General features: G+C 56.8%; 1 protein-coding gene across 1 annotated transcript; it reads right to left on the bottom strand.

Annotated features, from left to right (window-relative positions):
• Positions 1-11: 11 nt before the first annotated feature.
• Positions 12-19446, bottom strand: FXR2 (FMR1 autosomal homolog 2). The gene is made up of 17 exons (XM_083378641.1): positions 19102-19446; positions 12570-12622; positions 9663-9756; positions 9510-9581; positions 8983-9131; positions 8290-8383; positions 6577-6693; positions 5450-5620; positions 4494-4572; positions 4149-4258; positions 3257-3343; positions 2778-2988; positions 2489-2683; positions 2155-2355; positions 1836-1931; positions 1245-1354; positions 12-1123 (listed from the first exon to the last, which is right to left on the bottom strand). Exons 1-17 carry the CDS (start codon positions 19150-19152, stop codon positions 1016-1018), a joined length of 1998 nt encoding a protein of 665 aa, XP_083234767.1. The 5' UTR covers positions 19153-19446; the 3' UTR covers positions 12-1015.
• Between the last annotated feature and the right edge of the window lie 26 nt (positions 19447-19472).

Here is a 19472-nt window from a genome sequence, read left to right as displayed (position 1 = left end):
AAAGAGTTGGGTTTTTTTCTTTTTGTTTTTTTATTCTCTTTTTAAATACTGTACAGTGAAAAATAAATAGTCTCAACCGTCACAGATCAAGTCCTCCCCTTTTCCCCAGCCACAAACACACAAACTCCAGACCGCCGGGCCAGGGGGGGGCCCCAGCCGGCCGCTCTCCTCTTGCACAGTGTTCTCAGGAAAGGAAAAAGAAAAAAGGGGGGGAAGGGGGGAGGGCCAGGCTGCAGGCCGCTTGCCCCCCCTCCCAATTCCTCCCCCTTCTCAGCTTGGACCCCCAGTGGTGGTGGTGGGGGGGGGAGGGGAGCGAGACCCTGACCTAGGCCTGAAGGCTCCCCCAGAGGGGACCGAACTCCCGGCCCCTCGGTTTGACTTACTCGAAGAAGGGAAAATAAACAAAAAAACAAAGCACTCCGCTTTTGTGTTTGTGTGTCTCTCTCTCTGTGTATGTGTGTGTGTTTGCGTTATCAGAAGGCACAGATTGCTTTCCCCCCCCCTCAATTCCTTCCCCAGTTTGAATAGCCGGTTATTTATTTTTTCTCACATTAGTTTTGAAACCAAAAAAAAAAGCCACTTTTAAAGTCACCAAAAAAACCGCCCCCCCAGATGCACGAAAGTCATCGTATTTTCACCTTCCCCTCCGCCCCCCCTTCTGTCAGCACCTCTCGGGAGGGGGGTGACGAGCCCCCCCTTTACACGCTAGGGGGCAGAGACAAAGGAGGAGGGGGGTTCGGACCGCCCTCTCTGGCCGGCTGGCCGCCATCGCCCAAGCTTAACCAGGATGCGTTTTAAGAGGTTTCCCATCTTTGGCAAGCTTTGAAATTACCTGGGGGGGGCAGGGGATGGTGGTTTGTTTGAAACCATGGTTCTCGTCCTTTTAACGAGATCGGTGTGTGGTGTTTATTTCGCTTCTCTTGAAGATGTTGTTGCAAGCAGGTGGAAAGTAGGGGTCGGAGAAGAGGAGGAAGAGGAGGAGGGCCCGATGGGCGGCCCTCGGGGGGGGCCCGGCTTAGGACACCCCGTTGACCAGGGGGGCCACCTCCAGCTCCGCCCCGGCCGTGGCGCTGTGCTCCCCGTTCTCCGAAGGGCCGTTGACCAACTTGCTGCTCGCCTCCGCCTGGAAGGAGAGGAGAACAGGGCGGCTTTGGCCATGCCGGACTCTCGGCCTTAGACCCCTCTCCGGAAACCGGGGGCCTGGGACCCTCCTCCTCCTCCATCCCCCCTCCGGACCCCCCTACCTTCGGCTTGGGCAGGCTGCCCTCGGCGGGGGCCTTCTCCTGGCTCTCTCTGCGGGGGGGGCCCTGGCGGCTCTGAGACTCGGCTCGGGAGATGTAATCTGCGACCGTCACTGCGGAGGAGAGGGAGGGAGGGGGGGCGTCAGGAGACCCCGGGGGGGCGCTTTCGACAGGGACCCCGGCCCCGTGCCCGGCTGGGCCCCCAGCAGTCGGAGGTCGTCCTTGGCTGGTGGCCACAACGGAGCCCGAAAATTTACACCGCTAAGCGAGACAGGTCGGGAGTTTTGCCCCATTTTGCGACCGTTCTTGCCACATCCGCTAAGTGAATCCCTGCAGTGGTTAAGTCAGTAACACACTTCAGGGCACCCCCCCGGGGCCTTTGCTCGTCACAAAAGGGGACCCCGCGACCGTCAGACGTACGAGTCACTTGCCAAGCGTCTGAACGTTGAACGCCTGACCGTGGGGAGGCTGCGACGGTCGTTAAGTGTGGAAAAACGACCCCAAGTCCCATTTTTGTGTGCTGCCGTTGCAGAACGCTCACTAAACGAACCGTTCTGAGTGTCGAGGACCACCCGTCATGCCGTGGGTTCTTACCCGGCTGGCGGTCCCGACTGATGGAGCTGTCCACGCGGTTGCCACGGTTACGGCGGCGTCTGCTTCGGTTGCGTCTCTGCGGCTTCGACTCCTCCTCTGGTGCGGAAGAAGAAAAGGGGAGGGGGGTCTTCAGAGGGAGGGGAGGCGTCGCACACTTCTCCCGCCTGGCGCACGTGGGGAGGAAGAGGACGGGTATCCCCTGGGAGCCGTGGGGAGGGGGGACACCTAAAGAGGAGCCCCACGTCCAAAAGGCTGGCCGGGCTGCTTTCCCCCTCCCCCGAGGGGGTGTGTGGGGACGAGGCACCCCCTCCCCGCTCACCCGTGCCGTTCTCGTTGACGGAGGTGCTGTCGGACTCCAGAGCCCCGTCCATCACGGTGGTGTCTTCGTCGGTGCGACGACGTCGCGAGCGGCGCCGGCGGTTGCTCAGCGGCTGGGACTCACTGGCATCGGTGTCCGCGGCCTGCTCTGCCTCGGTGTTCTCCAGCAGGCTGTAGGGGTTGCTGTCCGGGTCCCTCAAGACTGCGGAGAGCAAGGGCCGGTTGGCAGGCAAGCCCCCCCTCTGGCTGTGGGGCAGGCAGATTCCTCCAGACCCCCAACCCCCCCCCGACTGGCCGTCCCCTCCAGGGCGGCCTCTTCTGCCCCCGGGCCGTACCTGAGCTGATGGAGGAGGTGCTGTGCTTGCTGCCACCCGCACGCGGGGCTGGAGCGGGCCCCCGGCCCCGCCCCGCCCCTGGCCGCCGCCGTCCGTCCTCCAGGCGAGGGTCCCGGTCGCCAGGGGGCGGGCCCTCGTAGTCCTCCCTCTTCTCCGACTCTGTCTCGGAGGCGTTGGAGGCGTCCGAGTTGGTGGCTGGGGCGGGAGAAGGGAAGGAAATGGGGGTCCCAGCTCCCACACAGGGCTCCAGAGGACCCCCCCCCCACTGCCGCACGCTGCCTGGACTCACCATAGCCGGGATTGGGGCCCCTGCGCCCGCGCCCACGCCCGCCATAGCTGCCGCCGTAAGTCCGGGTGCTGTGCACGGAGGAGGTGCTCTCGTCCGTGGTGTAGCCCCCCCGCTCTTTCTCCGGGCGGCCGGAGAGGGGCCGGAAGCCCAGGCCGATCTGCCGCAGCTGCTCGTCGATCTGCAGCCTCTCCAGGCGCAGCTGCTCCACTTCCTGTCAGGGGGTGAGGGAGGAGGAAGAGGAGGGCTGGGGAAGGGCTGCCACCAGGTGCTCCCAGTGTGTGTCGGGGGGGGGGGGCAAGGCACCTGAGGACGGGGGGGGGGGGAGGCCCAGGGAAAAACACCCCGGCCCCCGAGAACTGGGCCATGGGGGTGGGGTGCTGCTCGTCCAGCATCCTCCCTCCGGGCCAGGCAGCGTTTCCCTCCTGCTCTGGGCTGGCCAGGGTGTGTCTGTGTGAGTGTGTGTTTGTGTGTCTCCTTACCTGGAGATAGGAGAGGTGGTACTCCAGCAGGGCCTGGGCGTTGCTGATGTTCTCCCGCGTGCCCACGAAGATGAAGGGGACCATGCCCTGCAGGGGGAGGGAGGGAGGGAGGGGAGGGAGAGGCTGACCAGGCCCGCTCGGCCCCAGGACCGGGGGTCTCGGCGGGGGTCCCAGCGAGGCCGCCACGTTTGAGGAGGAAAAAGCCCGTGCAGGTGGGCGACAGGGGAAGGGGAGGGGAAGCCCAGAGGGGGACGGGGGTTCAGGGGCCGGCAAAGCAACCGGGTGTCCTCGCACCTGCAACCCAAGAAGCAGCCCCACGTTGAAAGGAGAGAAGCCGGGCCCCCGGGGTGGGAGGCCCCTCCAGGGCCCAGATGGACGCAGGCGGGGAGGAGGGGCAGGAATGGCCTCGGGGTCCTCGGGGCTCTCCCTGTTGGGTGGTCCCCTTGCGGGCCAAGTAGGTAACCCCGTCGGAGGGAGGGACGTTTGCAGACTGGGAGGGAGGGAAGGGGAGGGCAATGACAACTGTGGGGTCCTTGGGGGTCTCTGAGCTGGGTGGCTTTCTGGTGGACATTTCATCACCCAGCTACGCAACATCATCGGTGCCAGAAGGGAGGGGGCTGGCAGAGAGGAGGGGGAGGGCCGTGGGGTCCTTGGGGCTCCCCCGGCTGGCCGGACTCCTTCCAGGCCTTTCGTGGGCCAAGGAGGGGACGTCCTCAGCGCGCTCATCGCGACGGTGTCGCCTCGCTGAGCCACGGAAGGGCTGCAAGCGCCGGGAACCCCCCCACTCCCGCCCTGAGCCAAAAAAATCTTCCTCAGAGACCCCCCCTTCCGAACGGGGTCCAAGAGAAGCGGGGGAGGAGGGGCGGCCAGGCTGATGCCCCCACGGACGCACCTCCTCCCGGGGATTCTTCTTGTCGTTGTCCCCTTCCACCCGCACTCGGACCACGCCGGACTTGTCCACGATCTCCTGGATGACCTTCCCGTTCTTGCCGATCACTTTTCCTGCCGGGAGGGAGGAAGCGGTGCTGAGTCTCCTCTGCGCCCCTAAGGCCAGGGGTCCCCCCCAGGCCCCTTTAAGGCTTCTGGACTTACTCCCAGAAACCCCCACAGCCGGCATCGGGGGGGGCGCCCCTAAGAGGCCCCGAGTGTCCAGCTGGTGCTGCCAATCAAGCCGCCCAGGGCAAAATAAATATATTTGGGGGGGGGAGCGAGGGAGAGGGGGCCCAGCCTCACTCACCGACCAGATTCCGGGGCACCTGCACCGAATCCTCCGAAAACTCCAGGAAGCTCCTGGCCTGCTTGCAGGCTTCGGGGGTCTGAGGGCAAAAGGGAAGGCCACAGACTCGGTCTTACGACGCCAAGTGCCACGGACGCGCCCCGTGCGGGATGGGCACCCCAGTGTGGCCGGTCCAGAAGCCGCTCGTCTCGGGGAGCCTTGTGCAGCCCAGCCCCTCCCTCCCTCCCCTCCCCTCCTTTGACCCAGGAGCAGACAGGCAAAGACGGACAGGCTGTCTTCGGCTTCCCGGCGCTCATTTAGCGACCGTTCAAAGTTCCAACAGCGCCCCAAAAGGGGACTTATGGCCCGTTGATGGACAATTAACGACCGTGGCGGCATCCCCGGGGTCACGTGATCAAAATTTGGACCCTTGGCCAACGGACTCATGGCTACGGCCGTGGCTGTGTGTGCGTCTGTGTCACGTGATCCCCTTTGGAGACCTCCTGATGAACAAAGTCAAAGCGGGGAAGCCGGGCTCACTCTAACGACCGTGCCGCTAACTTTACAACCGCGGCGATTCACTTTAACAACGGTGGCTAGAAAAAAGGCGTAAAACGGGGCAAAGGTTCGCTTCGCTAATGTCTGGCTCGGCCAAGGAAAATTTGGGCTCCACTCTGGTCGTATCATCCTAGTCTTTTGTTTTTTTTTAAAAGAAAAACCTCTTTTAAGGCCGAAGCCGCCGTGGAAGGTCAGCCCCAAATGTGGCTTCTCGGGGTGTTTTTGACCTTGGCTGCCCCAAATGGCCCTCAGGGGCCACTCCTGGTTGTTTGACGCCACCCCGGCACGGATCTCCTGGTGCTGGAGTGGGCGAGGGAGAGCAGCCGGGCCCTGCTCGCTGGGAGAGGGGGCCAAAGGGCCCAACTGCCCCCCCCACACACACAAACACACACCCCACACCCCGGGAGCGGGCTCCTCACCTCCCCGTAGATGCGAAAGGTGCAGGTCTCCTCGTCCAGCTCGATGGCCGTGACGCCCGGCACTTTGCGGGCCTGCTGGATGTTGGCGCCGTGGGTGCCGATGGCCAGGCCCATCAGGTCCTCCCGCACCGTGAACTCCTCCTGGAAGGCCGAGGCCAGCTGCTTGCTCGTCTGGAGGAGGGAGGGCTCCGATGGGTAACCGGGGGGGGGGGGGCGGCCTTCCAAGTGGCCTGAAGACCCCCCCACCCCTCCCTTCCCTTCCCCTCCCTCCCTCCTCCGGCAGCTCGGAGGGACTGGATCAAAAGACGGGGGAGGGCTCCTGTGATTACACCACTGGCCAAAACTGTGGAAACCTTTCGGGACGAGTGTATTTTTGAGGTTTGATGGGTAATAACCCCACTTTTCTTTTCTTTTTTTTTGGAGCAGCGCCATAAAACTGTATGTCAGTGGAAAGAGAACTTAATCCGGAATGTAACAGAACGAAGTTTGTTCGATTATCTGCACTGCGTTCTACGGAAAGCTACAGCCAAACAGCCAGAAAGAGGAAGCGCCACTTGCTTCGGTTGACGTATCCGGGGGAGCTTTCCTCCCCCCGATCGTAGCCAATCAGCAGGAGCGTTTAGAGAGCCAATCGGGCGTCATCTTGCTTTGGCAAGGGGCCAACCAGATCACAGGAGGATCCGGTGATTTGCTGTGGCGGATTGAAGCCGAGAGGAAGGAGGCTCGTCAGTGACTTCTGGGATCGCTATCGAGCGGGATGGGTTTTTGTTTTTCTCGCGTTCTTTCACTTTGCGACCTTGTGCAACGTAATAAAATTGAAGCAACGGTGCAAGAGAGTTGACTGGCCGCCCAGGAAGCGATGCAAAATAGGATCGTTAAGCGAACGAGGCTATGGCTATAAAGAAATTGGAAGAAAAACGGGCGGGAACTTAACCAGAGGTGGCATTTCTACCGTACGCTTTTCTCAAAATTTCCACAGTTTTGGCCACTGCTGTAGATATGAAGCAGGATTCGGGGTCTGGCTGGCGTAGAAATACAGGCGCTTCCGAGGCTTCAGGCCAAGGGACACACACACACACACACACACACACACACACACAGAGAGAGAGAGAGAGAGAGAGAGAGACCTCCAGGTGCTTGTTGGCCTCCTCATTGCGAGACATCAGCATGAGCTTCGTTCGGATGCTGCGCAGGTGCATGTCGCCCAGCAGAGACGCCCTCTTGACGGTGGAGTCGTTCGTGGACTGGAGAGAGAAGTTGGGGGGGGGGGGGAGCCAGAGACAGAGGAAAAAAACAAAAAAACCCCGATCTGGTCAAAAAAGGCAGCTCCACCCAAGGATCTCTCTGTGATCCTGGCTGGCTCTCTTATCTAACGGGGCCAGAGGGAATAGGTAACCGGATGGATGAACTGCGTAAAAGCGCCAGCTGAGTTCGAGAGAGTGTGCGGTTTGGGGGGAAAAAAAAATAAACTTTACGTTCCACATATTTAACCTGAGATGCTAACTTAAATGCTAACTAGACGCTTCAAGGAGAGGACCAACCTAGAACTAAGGAGACGTTTCCTGGCAATCAGAACAATTAACCGGTGGAATCAAAAGAAGTGACGGACGGGAACGGATCGAGGAGAGAAGCAACCTGGAATTAAGGGGAAGCTTCCCGACAGGGAGGACAATTAGCCAGCGGAACAGCTGGCCACCAGAAGGTGTGGGCGCTCCATCACTGGAGGTTTTTAAGAAGAGACTGGACAGCCACTTGTCTCAAATCATATAAAATCTCCTGCTTGAGCAGGGGGCTGGACTGGAAGACCTCCGAGGTCTCTTCCAACTACGCTGTTCTATTATTCTGATGCCGAAAGACAATCCAGGATGTTCTCGGTGCAAATTCCTTCGTGAATTTGGAGAAAATGCACATCGCTCACAAAGAGCAGCGGAGCTGAGCAGGCGAGTTTAACAGCCTTTCCAGAGATGGCCACTAGAGGGCAGCCAAGAACCACACCAGAGGAGTCCTTGACTCACAACTATTTGCCGACTGACCATCCCAAGTTACCATGGCACTGAAAAAAGTGACATGAATCACGCTTGCGACGGCAACGGAACCCCCGTGGTTGGGGGCTTGGCATGTATTCGTGGGCGGCGGCAGCATCCCAGGGTCATGTGACCCGCCCATCGGGACCGTCCCAGCCGCTCTCTGACTGGCAAGATCAATAGGGAAAGCTGGATTTGCTTAACGAGAGCATGGTTCACTTAACAACCAGGGGGAAAAAAAATCACAAAATTGGCCGTTGATTCACTTAACAACCACTCTGCTTGGGAATGGAAATTCCGGGCCCCATTCGTGGTCGTAAGCCGAGGACTACCTGGCCTTGGGTTTCTTATAGAACGAGGTGATACCACATCCTTACTCTCTGGACTGACGATACCCCAACCCAGGGGTGGGGAACCTAGGCTCTTTTATGAATTGTGGACTTCAACTCCCAGAATTCCTCAGCCAGCCATGCTGCCTCAAGAATTCTGGGAGCTGAAGTCCACGAGTCATGAAGGGGGCCATAGTTTCCCCATGCTGCCTCAAGAATTCTGGGAGCTGAAGTCCACAAGTCCTAAAGGGGACCATAATTCCCCCATGCTGGCTCAGGAATTCTGGGAGTTGAAGTCCACAAGTCCTAAAGGGGGCCATAGTCTCCCCCATGCTGGCTCAGGAATTCTGGGAGCTGAAGTCCATGAGTCCTGAAAGAGGCAAGGTTCCCCACCCCTGCCCCAGCCTGTCTGTTGAGACACACTGACACGCACACGCACACACACACACAAAACAGAGACATCCCCCACCCAAGGGCAGCTTCTTACAAGGATGATGAGTTCGCTGCTCGTGCTACTTAGGAAGATGCAGTTTGCACCCACGGCCTTCTTGAACTCCTTGTGCACGTTTTCGTTGGAACAGCTGTGAGGTGGAAAGGGAAGGCGTTAGCACAATTTAGACAATCTACACGTTGGAAGCAGCAGCAGCAGCTGAGGCTACCTGAGGAGGACTACCCAACCGTGGCCACTTGAAGATCGGTTTCGTTCAACTCTCAGACTTCCGCAGCCAGCTATTTTTATTTTCATTTTGCTGGAGTCAAGATATATTACATCTACCGCATTCCCATGGTCTATCGAGAAAATTATTTATCTATTAAGAAAGTTGCCAAAAACCAGTTAAAGGTAGTCTATAGCCACATCTTTCCTTGTCCTAACCATGCTGAATGTTGTCAAAACCCTTGCTGACCGGGGAATTCTGGGAGCTGAGGTCCACAAGTTTTAAAGTGGCCGAGGTTGGAACCCCCTGTTCTAAAGCCCGGGAGCCCACGTGGGAGGAAGTGTGCTGCCACTAGCCAAGGTCTCTGAGGTCCGCCCTCCTCTTTCCCACTTTCCTTCCTGAGAAAGAATCAACAGCTGGGGGGGTTCTCTGCAAGTCCCAGCAGAGCCCCACGTTTCAGGTCAAGGGCTGCAAAGCGCAAAAAGCCCAGGTTCGGACACGCAACGCCCACCAAGGACACTCACGCCTCCTTGAGGTCTTCTGGGACCGCAATTGTGAATTTGAAGAAGCTGCATTTGGTGGCCACTTTGCTGGGGTTGACGGGCCGCAATCGCTCCAAGGTGACAATTTCGTTGTAGATGGCATCGCAAGCCGCGTATTCTATGACGTAAAACTGCAAGAGAAGGCAAGGCTGGAGAGAAGGCAGGGGAGGGAGGGAGGGGCAGAGCCACAGGCCGCACTCCAAAAGGAGATGAGGTACAAGAAATCACATAGGAGCTGTGGGAGGGAGGGAGGGAGGGAAGGAAGGAAGGAGATGGGAAGAAGGAAGGAAGGAAGGAAGAAAGAAAGAAAGAAAGAGGGAAGGGAGGGAGGGAGGGAAGGAAGGAAGGGAGAGAGAGATGGAGAGAATTGGGAGAGAGATATGGAGAGAGGGAGGGACAGACACAGAGAGAGATGGAGGGAGAGAAAGAGATGGAGAGACAGACACAGAGAGAGAGAGATGGAGAGAAAGAGAGAGAAAGGGAGGGGGGGCTGCTGTCCCAAGACTTACATCTCCTTTCATCATCCGGACTCTGGCCAGCCACCAGCCGCAAGGCTCGTGTTCGTTCGCCCGGGAATAAACCTGAAGACACGAGAGGCGTTGGAGCCAAGCCAGCCCCCCCCGGCCCAGCCCTCCCCCCCAGCTCTGAAATGGCCACCTCACCTCCACCTCGTCCCCTTCGGAGATTTCTTTGCTGTAGTCGGTGGGAGGGGGCAGCCGGACGTCCCCAAAGGGGATCTGCCGTTCCGGTTGCCAGCTAGGAAAAAGACAAGAGCCCGGCATTAAACATCGGCCAGATCCCGGATCGGAGAGAGCCCTTCAGAAAGGGAATCCAGTCAGAAGGAGAGCGCGTTCCAGACAGCCCTTTGCCCCAGAATGGTGTAGGGTCTCCTGCCCGAGCGGGGGCTGGACTAGAAGACCTCCAAGGTCCCTTCCAACTATTATTATTATTATTATTACAGAAAGGGAGACTTGTTCTCCCTGGCTCCCCAGATCATCTGGAGGGAACAAACCACCATTTGCCACGGAGGTTTCTTTCAGCGGGGCCCAGAAACCCAAACTCCACCTTCGGGAGTCTGAAAGCCATTCCCAAAAGAGCAGGGGTGGAGGAGAAACGGCAGGCAAGTGGAAGCTGGAGCAACATTGGCACCGGGCGGGCCGGCCAAAGGGTGAGGCCAGGCGGGGCTTCAGTGATTCAAAGCCTGCCTTCTTCGGCCCCCTCCCCGAGGACAGCTGTTCCCGGACCCCCCGGAGCCGGCAGCCCTGGGAACTGGCCGTGGTGATGCAGGGCTGCCTGGCTAGCCAGCATTTCTAGCGCCCCCCCCCAACCCGGAGAAAGGAGGGCGGGCGGGCAGACGGCAGCAGGCCGAGACACAGAAGTGGCCGTTCTGGGGCAGAGCCCCTCTGCTGTTCCCTGTGGGGGGGGGGAAAGCAGCCTGGGGTGAGCCCCCCAAGCGGGGGGAGCAGAGGCCGGAGAACAGACAACGGTGACAGCGAAGGATACGGGGGCTCAGCCACGAATTCGGAGCACCGTCCCGCTTAGGTCAACACGCACACAGAGTCCACCCACCCTCCTTTGTACAAATGCAGGATTTGCTTGGAAAGAATCACAGAAGAACAGAGCCGGAAGGGGGCCGAGAGGTCTTCTAGTCCAACCCTCCGCTCAAGCAGGAGAGCCTAGACCAGGGTGTCTTCCAACGTGGCCACTTTTAAGACTGGTGGACTTCAACTCCCAGAATTCCCCAGCCACCATACTCACTGTGGCCCTGCTTACTCTCTTATAATCCCTTCCTGTCCAATCTCTCCGCTTTAAGGGATGGGGGGGGAAACGGGCATGGCTGGCTGAGGAATTCTGGGAGTTGAAGTCCACAAGCCTTAAAGTGGCCAAGTTGGAAGAGCCTGGGCCTCAACCATTCCAGACAAGTGGCTGTCTGGTCCCTTCTTTAAGAGCCTCCATTGATGGAGCACCCACAACCTCTGGTGTCAAGCAGTTCCCCTGGCTAATCGTCCTCCCTGTCAGGAACTTTCTGCTCCGTTCCAGATTCCAGGAATGTCCAAGGCTGCCCCCTCTTCCTCCTGGGGTCTCGGCGTGTGACCCTCTGAGACCAGCTCCTCACGTTGACTGCCAGGACGCAGCTTGGGGACTGACACTCATCCTGCAAAGACTCAGGAGATGCACAGTACCGAGTCTCATCACAGGGGGTCCTTGACTCACAACAGTACTTAGTGACTGAAAGAAAGGGACCTGCGACCCATTCCCCATGTTTACAACCACCGCAGCATCCCACATTTACGACGGCTGCGGTGTCCCAGAGGGGTCACGTGACACACACACCCCGTTTGCAACTCTCTGACGAGCAGAGCCAAGGGCGGGGGGAAGACAGATACGCTGAACGACCGTGGGGCAAACCTACCCACTGCCGTGGTTCCGTTAATGACCGTGGCGAGGAAGGTCGTAAAATGGGGCAAAACTCACTTCACGGGGGCCTCGCTTAGCTACGGAAATTTGGGGCTGAGTTGTGGCCTTAATTTGGGGACCACCTATAACCTCTGCTCCCTCGGAGAAGGCAAAGCCATTTTCACTAGCCTGGAGCTGCTGAGAGTTCCCAGAAATGGAGGGAGGGGGGCGCAGGGGCCCTTTTTAACCAGAATAAGCCAGGAAGGGGAGGGGGGGCCTTCACGGTCAAGACCAGCTTTCCCCAGATGGATCTGGGGCTCAGGAAGATCCAGTACCGGGAATCTTGTCTGGTTGAAGACATTATTCCGCTCAGGGCTGATAGCCGTGCTATGATTGTATATTACGCAGCACCAACGTAACCTATCCAATACCCGCTAGAAAATAAAATTATTTACATCTGTCCGCAGTGAGGTTGTAGCTCTGTTTTTATAATATATACTTTCGATGTGACTTTTCTCTCTCTGGTTTTACCCATTTCTTCTGCCCTAAACAGAGCTGCCTTCGGCGAGACAGGCGGAGACTTGATAGAAATAAGGCCAAAAAACCAGGAAGCAGCGTAGAAGTCGCAACGCAAGATTTCAAAATGAAAACAAGATAAAAGGAGCAAGGCGTAAAGGCCTCGGGAAGCCGGGCGTCTTGTCAACAAGCACGCTGTCACCAAGGAGGGAAGATTTCCAGTGTGAACTGGTTGGCCTCAGTTTTCCGAAAGGGCCCACCAGTTGACATTAAATATAAGGGGACCAGGCCAGAGGAAGCGAAGGACCGGCTGAAAACCTGGGTTAGCGTCCACGTTAAGACACACTGCCAAAGCAAATACTCCATCATCGTGGTTTCACAACGAATTGGCGTTATCAACTTGCTGTGATTCACAGAGTGAATCGAAGAACTGGATCCCTTCCGCACGTTTTGTGAGCCCGCCAGGAACACAATCCTTTTCAACAGCCCAGGGACCCCTGAAACGCTCAGCTGTCTCCGAAAGGGCTCCGAGTCGCCACGGCCAAAGCTAGCCGCTAAACGGACAGGGGGTCTGCTGCGCCCCCCCGCCAGCTCTTTTCCATCTTTCTAGGACAAGAGGCAATGTGGGAGGGGGGAGGAGGTGTCAAGGCACTCACTTGTTCTCGAAGGATATTGTGACCGAATCTTCATGCACATCTTTAACGAAACCCTGCAAGGGGAAGAAAAAAAAAAGACAAGAAGTGTTACTGCCCTTTAACGCGCTCAGTCAGTCTTAAGCGCAGCGCAGGGCTCGCCGGGCTGGGCCGAGGGAAGTGGGGGAATCCAGGAATCAAGGCTGAGGGAATCAAGGCTTGGTGTAAATCAAGTTCTAGAGTCACTGGTGTGTGTGCGTCCGCGGGTGAGAGAGATGGAGAGAGAAAGAGATGGAGAGAGAGAGAGAGAGATGGAAACATAAAGAGATGGGGAGATGGAGAGAGAGAGATGGGGAGAGAGAGATAAAGAGATGGGGAGAGAGATAGAGAGATGGAGAGAGAGAGAGAGAGATGGAAAGATAAAGAGATGGAGAGAGAGATGGGGAGAGAGAGATAGAGAGATAAAGAGATGGGGAGAGAGAGAGAGATGGGGAGAGAGATGGAAAGAGAAAGAGTTGGGGAGAGGGAGAGAGAGATGGGGAGAGAGATGGAGAGAGAGAGAGAGATAGATAAAGAGATGGGGAGACGGAGAGAGAGAGATGGGGAGAGAGATGGAGAGAGAAAGAGATAGAGAGATGGAGAGAGAGATGGGGAGAGATAGAGAGATGGAGAGAGACAGAGAAGGAGATGGGGAGAGAGATATGGAGACACACACACAGAGAGAGAGAGAGAGAGAGAGAGAGAGAGAGAGAGAGAGAGAAAGAGACAGAGAGACTCATAAGCAACATTTCAGCCAACCACGATTTGCAAAAAATTACTCTCTGGAGCAGTGAGAGGTAAACAGCAGACAACTTTTACAAATGTGATGAAATTAGGAGTGTAAACCACGTTGCGTGGTCTGCTCGATTCTTAGCAAGACCCCCACCCAACCAGAGCTCGCCTGGGGTGGGGTCCCACCCCCAGGCTCCAGCCACTTTAGGGTCTGCGTTCAGGACCCTTCTGTTCCAGAGGCTCCCAACTGAGGGGGCTTTGAAACATTCAGCTGGAATCGCCAGCTCCCTAAGCCACTGGACGACGAGCCGAGTCTGCCAGGCATGCAAAAGTCCCGGGGGCTGTCTGGGTACCCCTGCCCACCCCCAAGTTCCGAGCTAAGTGGGAACAAGCAATGCTTGGAGGTTTCCACATCAGCCTGAGTTGGGCTGATCTTCTCACCCGCCTGTATCTTGTTACAGGTATTAATTGTGAGGCGTCCGTTCTGGCCACACCGTCCGAGAGAGGGAAGGGGGCTTAGGGGAACCCCTCCCCACCCCCAAATCAGAGCTAGGTCCTGGCTTCTTTCGATCTGTTTATTGGGGATTGCTTTTCTTCCACTTTCCCAAAGGTATGGAGCAGCTTCAGGACGAGGAGCCAACTCCTCAATTGCCCAGTTTATACCATCCAAGCCGCAATGTGAGATTCACCCCTCAAAACCTGAGAACTTTGCGGCGGGGGGGGGGGGGGAGGAGGAAATACAGGCTCAGCGAAGAAATCCTGACCGGAAAGTATGATTAAATTAGTTCATTGCCCATCTTTGAAGAAACATTACAGGCTGGGACGGGCATAAAGGCCGGGCAGAAACCTAATCTGACGCTGTGATCTGATAAAGGGGAAAATAATCTGGATTCCTCTGAATTCTTTGCAGTCCGAAAAGGAGCATTTATAACCAGCTAGCCCTGATGATGTTCCCTAGTTGGGTCGTGAAACGTCTGCAAGAAAACCATTAAGCTCAGAGAGCACCAGGGACCCCACAGCACCACTCCTCCTCCGCTCCTTCGTCCTCCTCCTCCCCCCCTCTGCGCCTTCCTCCTCCTCCTCCTCCTCTCCATAACCCACCCACCCCCCACTTCCAGCACTAGTTCGGGTAATGAAACCTCTGCAAGAAAACCACAGAACTCAGAGACCACCAAGCACCCACCCCACCCCAGTTCTCCACTCCGCAAAACCCCCCTCCCTTCTAGCACTGATGACGTTACCACCTAGCTGGAACGTCTGCAAGGAGACCACCAGGCTCAGAGACCACCAAGGACCGCCCCCCCAGCCCCAAGTTCAACCCTGAGCTACAAAGATTCTCGTTTACTGGATGCCAACTTTTTGCAAGCACTCCAGATTCCCCTTCTTCTCCCACAGCCCCCGCCGGAGGGGCACCGGCTATTAACAAAGATGGGTGAGAAGAAAGGCAATCGTGGATTGATCCTCGAGGGACGGGATAGCGTGCCCTGAACGTGGACTGTGCCGAGAGCAAAACAGCCTGCATGCTCAAAGGGTGACAGAAGAAAAACAGGTGCTTAGGAGGGAGGGGGGGAGGGGGGGGACTGCTCTGCCAGCTGCCCAGTTGCACTGGGGGGGCAGCTATACCACCTTCCTTGCTCCAGAAGCTGGTTTACAACTGCCAGGGCTTTGTCGACAGGCAATGTCACCGCACCAGCTAACGAAAGCTAAAGCAATGTTTCCCATCGAAAGGCGAGTGGACTTCGATTCCTAGGATTCCCCAGCCAGCAAGGAATTCTGGGAGTTGAAGTCCGCTACTCTCTGAGCAAGAGGAAGACAGATCTGGTCACCTCGGAAGCCAGTTCCTAGGTGGCAATGCTGGCTAGAAGAGGGTTTATCCCCAGCGTTCGGTCTCCCTAGCTACTTGAATATGGAGGCTATGGAGCCTAAAACGTATAAAGCAGAGTTGCTGGAATTGGGGATGTCTAGTTTAATGAAGAGAAGGACCAGGGGGAGATAGGGTAGCTGAGGGGCTGCCCCAAAGGAGAGGGAGTCAAGCTGTTCTCCAAAGCGCCCGAAGGCAGGACGAGAAGCAATGGATGGAGACTAACCAAGGAGAGAAGCAACCTGGAACTAAGGAAGAACTTCCTGACAGTCAGAACAATTAACCAGTGGAACTCCTTGCCTCCAGAAGCAGGGAATGCTCCAACACTGGAAGTTTTTAAGAAGAGACTGGACAGCCACTTGTCTGGAATGGTTGAGGGTCTCCTGCCTGAGCAGGCGGTTGGACTAGGTGACCTCCAAGGTCCCTTCCAACTCTTGATTCTGTAAGTCTCACAAAAGCAGGCCCGAGCTGTCTCTTCTGTGCTCACTTCCCTGACGGCGCTGAAGGAAGCGACTTGGAACCCCTTTTTCACACGACCGTTGCGGCACCCCCAGGGTCACGCAGTCAAAATTCACACGCTTGGCAACTGGCTCATAGTTACGACGGGCGCAGCGTCCCGGGATCCCCTTTTGCGACCTTCTGGCAAGCAAAGTCAAGGGGGGAAAGACAGTTTCACTAAACGACCGTGTCATTAAGTCAACAACTTCGGCAAGAAAAGTAGCAAAAGGGGGGGGGAGGTTAACTTTTAACACCTGTCTTGCTTAGCAACGGAAATTTTGGGCTCGATTGTGGCCGTAAGCCGAGGACTGCCCGCCTCTGCCTGAGACAACCGGCTCTTCTTCCCCATCAAAGACCACCCTGTTGATTTAGTCTGGACGAGTTAACCAGCTCCCCTTGTTCACCCTCCGAGGAGTATTTATATCTTCTGCGCTCCTTTACCTGTGCACTGGAACAGGCGGCCGGCCAAAAATAAAGCTGCTCTGTGCCCTCCTCCTTCTCCCACTCCGGTGACCCCCTCATTAGAGATCCAAGGAGCCTCTTCCTTAGGTTTCAGCTTCACTTGCAACATGACACTACAACCGGCCGTTCCTCAGGGCCAAGTGCCGGAGTATTAAAAGTTTTTTGCCCCCGTTTTCGTGGAAGGCCACACCTGCAAAGCTTTTCACGAAGAGGAAGGACATTCCCCGAGGACTGGCTCCTACAGGACAAGCTGGACGGGGGAAAAGTATTTCAAACCGAGTAGCTTGGTCACAACGGGCCTCGTTAAGTGGCGGGACGTAACTTCGGATGTAAAGGCATCGTTGCTAGCAGCAAACTTCAAAAGTCTTCCTGATGGCTGGGCTGCCCCTTCCGTAGCCCCTCAGCCCGGGGTGGGGGGTTTCAGCTGCTTTTTCTAGCCAAGGTAAGAGTCTTAGCTCCACTCTCAGGAGACAGCCATTTGCCACCAAAGGCGAGAGGCATTTCCCCAACATTTAGTGGCTTCCTACCAAGACTCTACAAGGGTGCCAAGTCATCGCTGTCCTGGGCATCAGGCAGCTGCCGGTCGTCCACTGGGCAGATGTAAGACACAGCCCCGAGAAGGACCTGCTATTGGAGCTGGTCCCCGGCAATCTAGCCAAGGGCTACTTGGATCGCTCCCAACTGCAGCTGACAAAGCAGATTTCCTGACTAGACAAATTCTTCCTCTTTTTCTTTCTGGGAAACGAAACACTGACTCCTTATTCACACACACAGAGCTCTCAGCCACAAACCCCAATGGCTGGGTCCACGCAAGGGAAGTTAGCTTAACACGTTGGCCCCGACCTAAGGCAGCCTCAGAGGATGCGAAACAAATGTCAGGAAAAGACAGGGAGAGTCGATTGGTGGGTGATTAAGCACCCTTTTAGACTGGGGCTGGAACCAGTTAGCAAATTCCCCAATAAAATGATGACGTGTGCTGATGGGGGAAGAGAAAGCACGCGACTGTCACAGAACTAGTTCATAAGGCTACCGTTATTCCACAGAACATCGGTTGGATAATGAATTTCCCGTGGATTTCAACTCATCAGCTCTGTTGTAAGCCCCTCTGGAGTGCCTATTAGGAAGAACCACAGATTCTAAACGTATCGCAGAAATGAGGACCTGGAAGAACCTTTAGTGTGCCAAGACACAGCTTTCAAATCACAAAGGCTAATAATTTTAGTTTTGTCAGCATTCTTGGACAACGGGAAAGAATGGGAAACCTCGTATCTTAGTGCAATGTGTGAACCAGACAGGTAGAGAAGATCACGCGCAAGGCACACAATGTTACAAAAGCTTATTAAAAAAATCATGCTAGGATCAACACCGCTGCCAGTCATGTAGATTTTAAGTTGCCGTGTTGTCTGAATATGGCAGAATGGTGTCTTCTATCCAGAATAAGCTGCCATGCCACAAATAGATGACCTAGGATTGAAGCTGAGGGTCTTCTGAATCCAGTAAAAGTGGCTTCTTAAAAATATTTTTTCCCAGTTCAAGTTGCTCAAAGGGAGTCTTTTGAGGACATGTGAGGACTGCCCGATTGCTGGTAAAAAATATTGCGATATGGCAAACTTATGACTTTAAAAATAACTTACTTGATAAAGATGCCATAGCACAGCACATACAAACGGGCTGAAAATAACCTGCTCCGCTCAGAGAGCCAAGGATTAGGCCTCAAAGATTTCTGCCTTTGATTTGTGGCCATCTCCATGTCAAACGCGGGCTGGCGTGACTCCATCTTGAGGTGGGATGTCTAAAATTAGCAAAATACACAATCCCACCACCACCCCCCTTTTAAAAAAAAAGCTAGGTTATGTTACTTGAGTGTGGAACCAGGAACTGTACTAAACGTATTTCTCTTCTATACAGACCAAACAAAGGCCCACATTGCACGATCTAGGTACCTGCTTCCTCATTTGGATATACATGTATACACTCCCCAATATCATTCCTGCATGTCTGATGGCAGCGCTGTGCAGCTATTACAACAGAACAGTGTTAAATCCAGCAATTTATCGTTCTCCTACGTCTAGAAAAAGACTTGGAGCCTTCCTCCCGCCGAAGAGGGAAAACAGTCTAAAACTGGCAGCCACAAATACGGAGCTGTCCAACATACTGGACTTTCCTAAGAGACCTCGCATAGCTTGTTCTCCAGCCGAAGGTAGAGAAAGAACATGGTTAAAAACTTGTGTTTCTGCCTCCGGTTTACAACTATAGTTAAGCTACAGTTGGCTCACTGAAGCCCAGACGGAAAAATCTCTTTAATTTTCTGGAAAGGGGAAACCCCGAGGCCTGGCAAGGGGGCAGAGTCTCCTTTCGGAGGGACTGGCATTTCGCTTGGCAGGGAGGGAAAGGCCACTTGCTCCCGTCTCTAGCGGGATCCCTTACCGGCCATAAATCACCTACCGCTCAGGTAGGTGGAAGGCTGCAGAAGAGGAGGGCGGGTTTCCAGTTTCAAAACTGGGGGTTCACCCACCCGCTCCTCCCCCCTATTAAAAGAAAAATCGAGGCAGCTTCCCTAACAAAGGGAGGAAGGTGGTTTTGGGGGGCCCCCCTCCCCCTGGGACCAGCCAGGCTTTTCTCCTTACAAGGCAGGAGGGGCCTTTCGGGGGGGGGGCAGGACTCCCCCCGCCCACCTGGAGGGGCATCTGCCCCTGCCAATCAAAGCCCAAAGGGATAGAGTTTCCCCGGGGGGGAGGGGAGGGGGCGCTCCAGGCCACGGGGGGGAGGGAGGGGAGCCACGTGGGGGGCGGCTCCCCTTCCTTTCACGGGGGGGGCAAAAGGGGCCGCGGGGGGGTGGAGGAGGGTCTCGCCCGGCCGGCTTCCCTCCCGCCACGCCCCCGCCCGGCTCTCCCTGGGGACGGGGCCCCGCCCTCCGGTCGCCATGGCGACCCCTCCTTCTCCTCCCCCCCCCAGCCGCCTCACCTTGTAGAAGGCCCCGTTGGAGCCCCGCACCTCCACGGCCAGGCCCTCCATGGGCCCCGCGGCGGAGGCGGCCGCCAAGGGCGAGGGTTGGGCCGCCGTCCCCGCCGCCGCCGGCGGGATGGGGGCGGGGCGGGGCCCGGCCTCCTCCGGCTCGGCCACCGTGACCGGCCTGGCTCGGCCCGCTCAGGCGCTCTCCCCGCCGCCTCGGCCTCTCGCGCTGGGCTCCCCGCAGCCGCCGCGGAAGGGAGGGAGGGAGGGAGGGAGGCGGGCGGGCGGACGGCCGAGAAGGAGCGAGCGAGGCCTCCCCTCACGGAGCGCGCGCCCTCCCACCCGGGCCGTGCGTGCCGTGCGTGCGCGCTTGCGCCTGCGCC

Source organism: Vipera ursinii, assembly GCF_947247035.1.
Source record: "Vipera ursinii genome assembly, chromosome: Z".
Classification (NCBI taxonomy): Eukaryota; Metazoa; Chordata; class Lepidosauria; order Squamata; family Viperidae; genus Vipera; species Vipera ursinii.
Note: the sequence above shows the minus strand (reverse complement) of the source record. Positions and strands in the feature narration are given on the sequence as shown.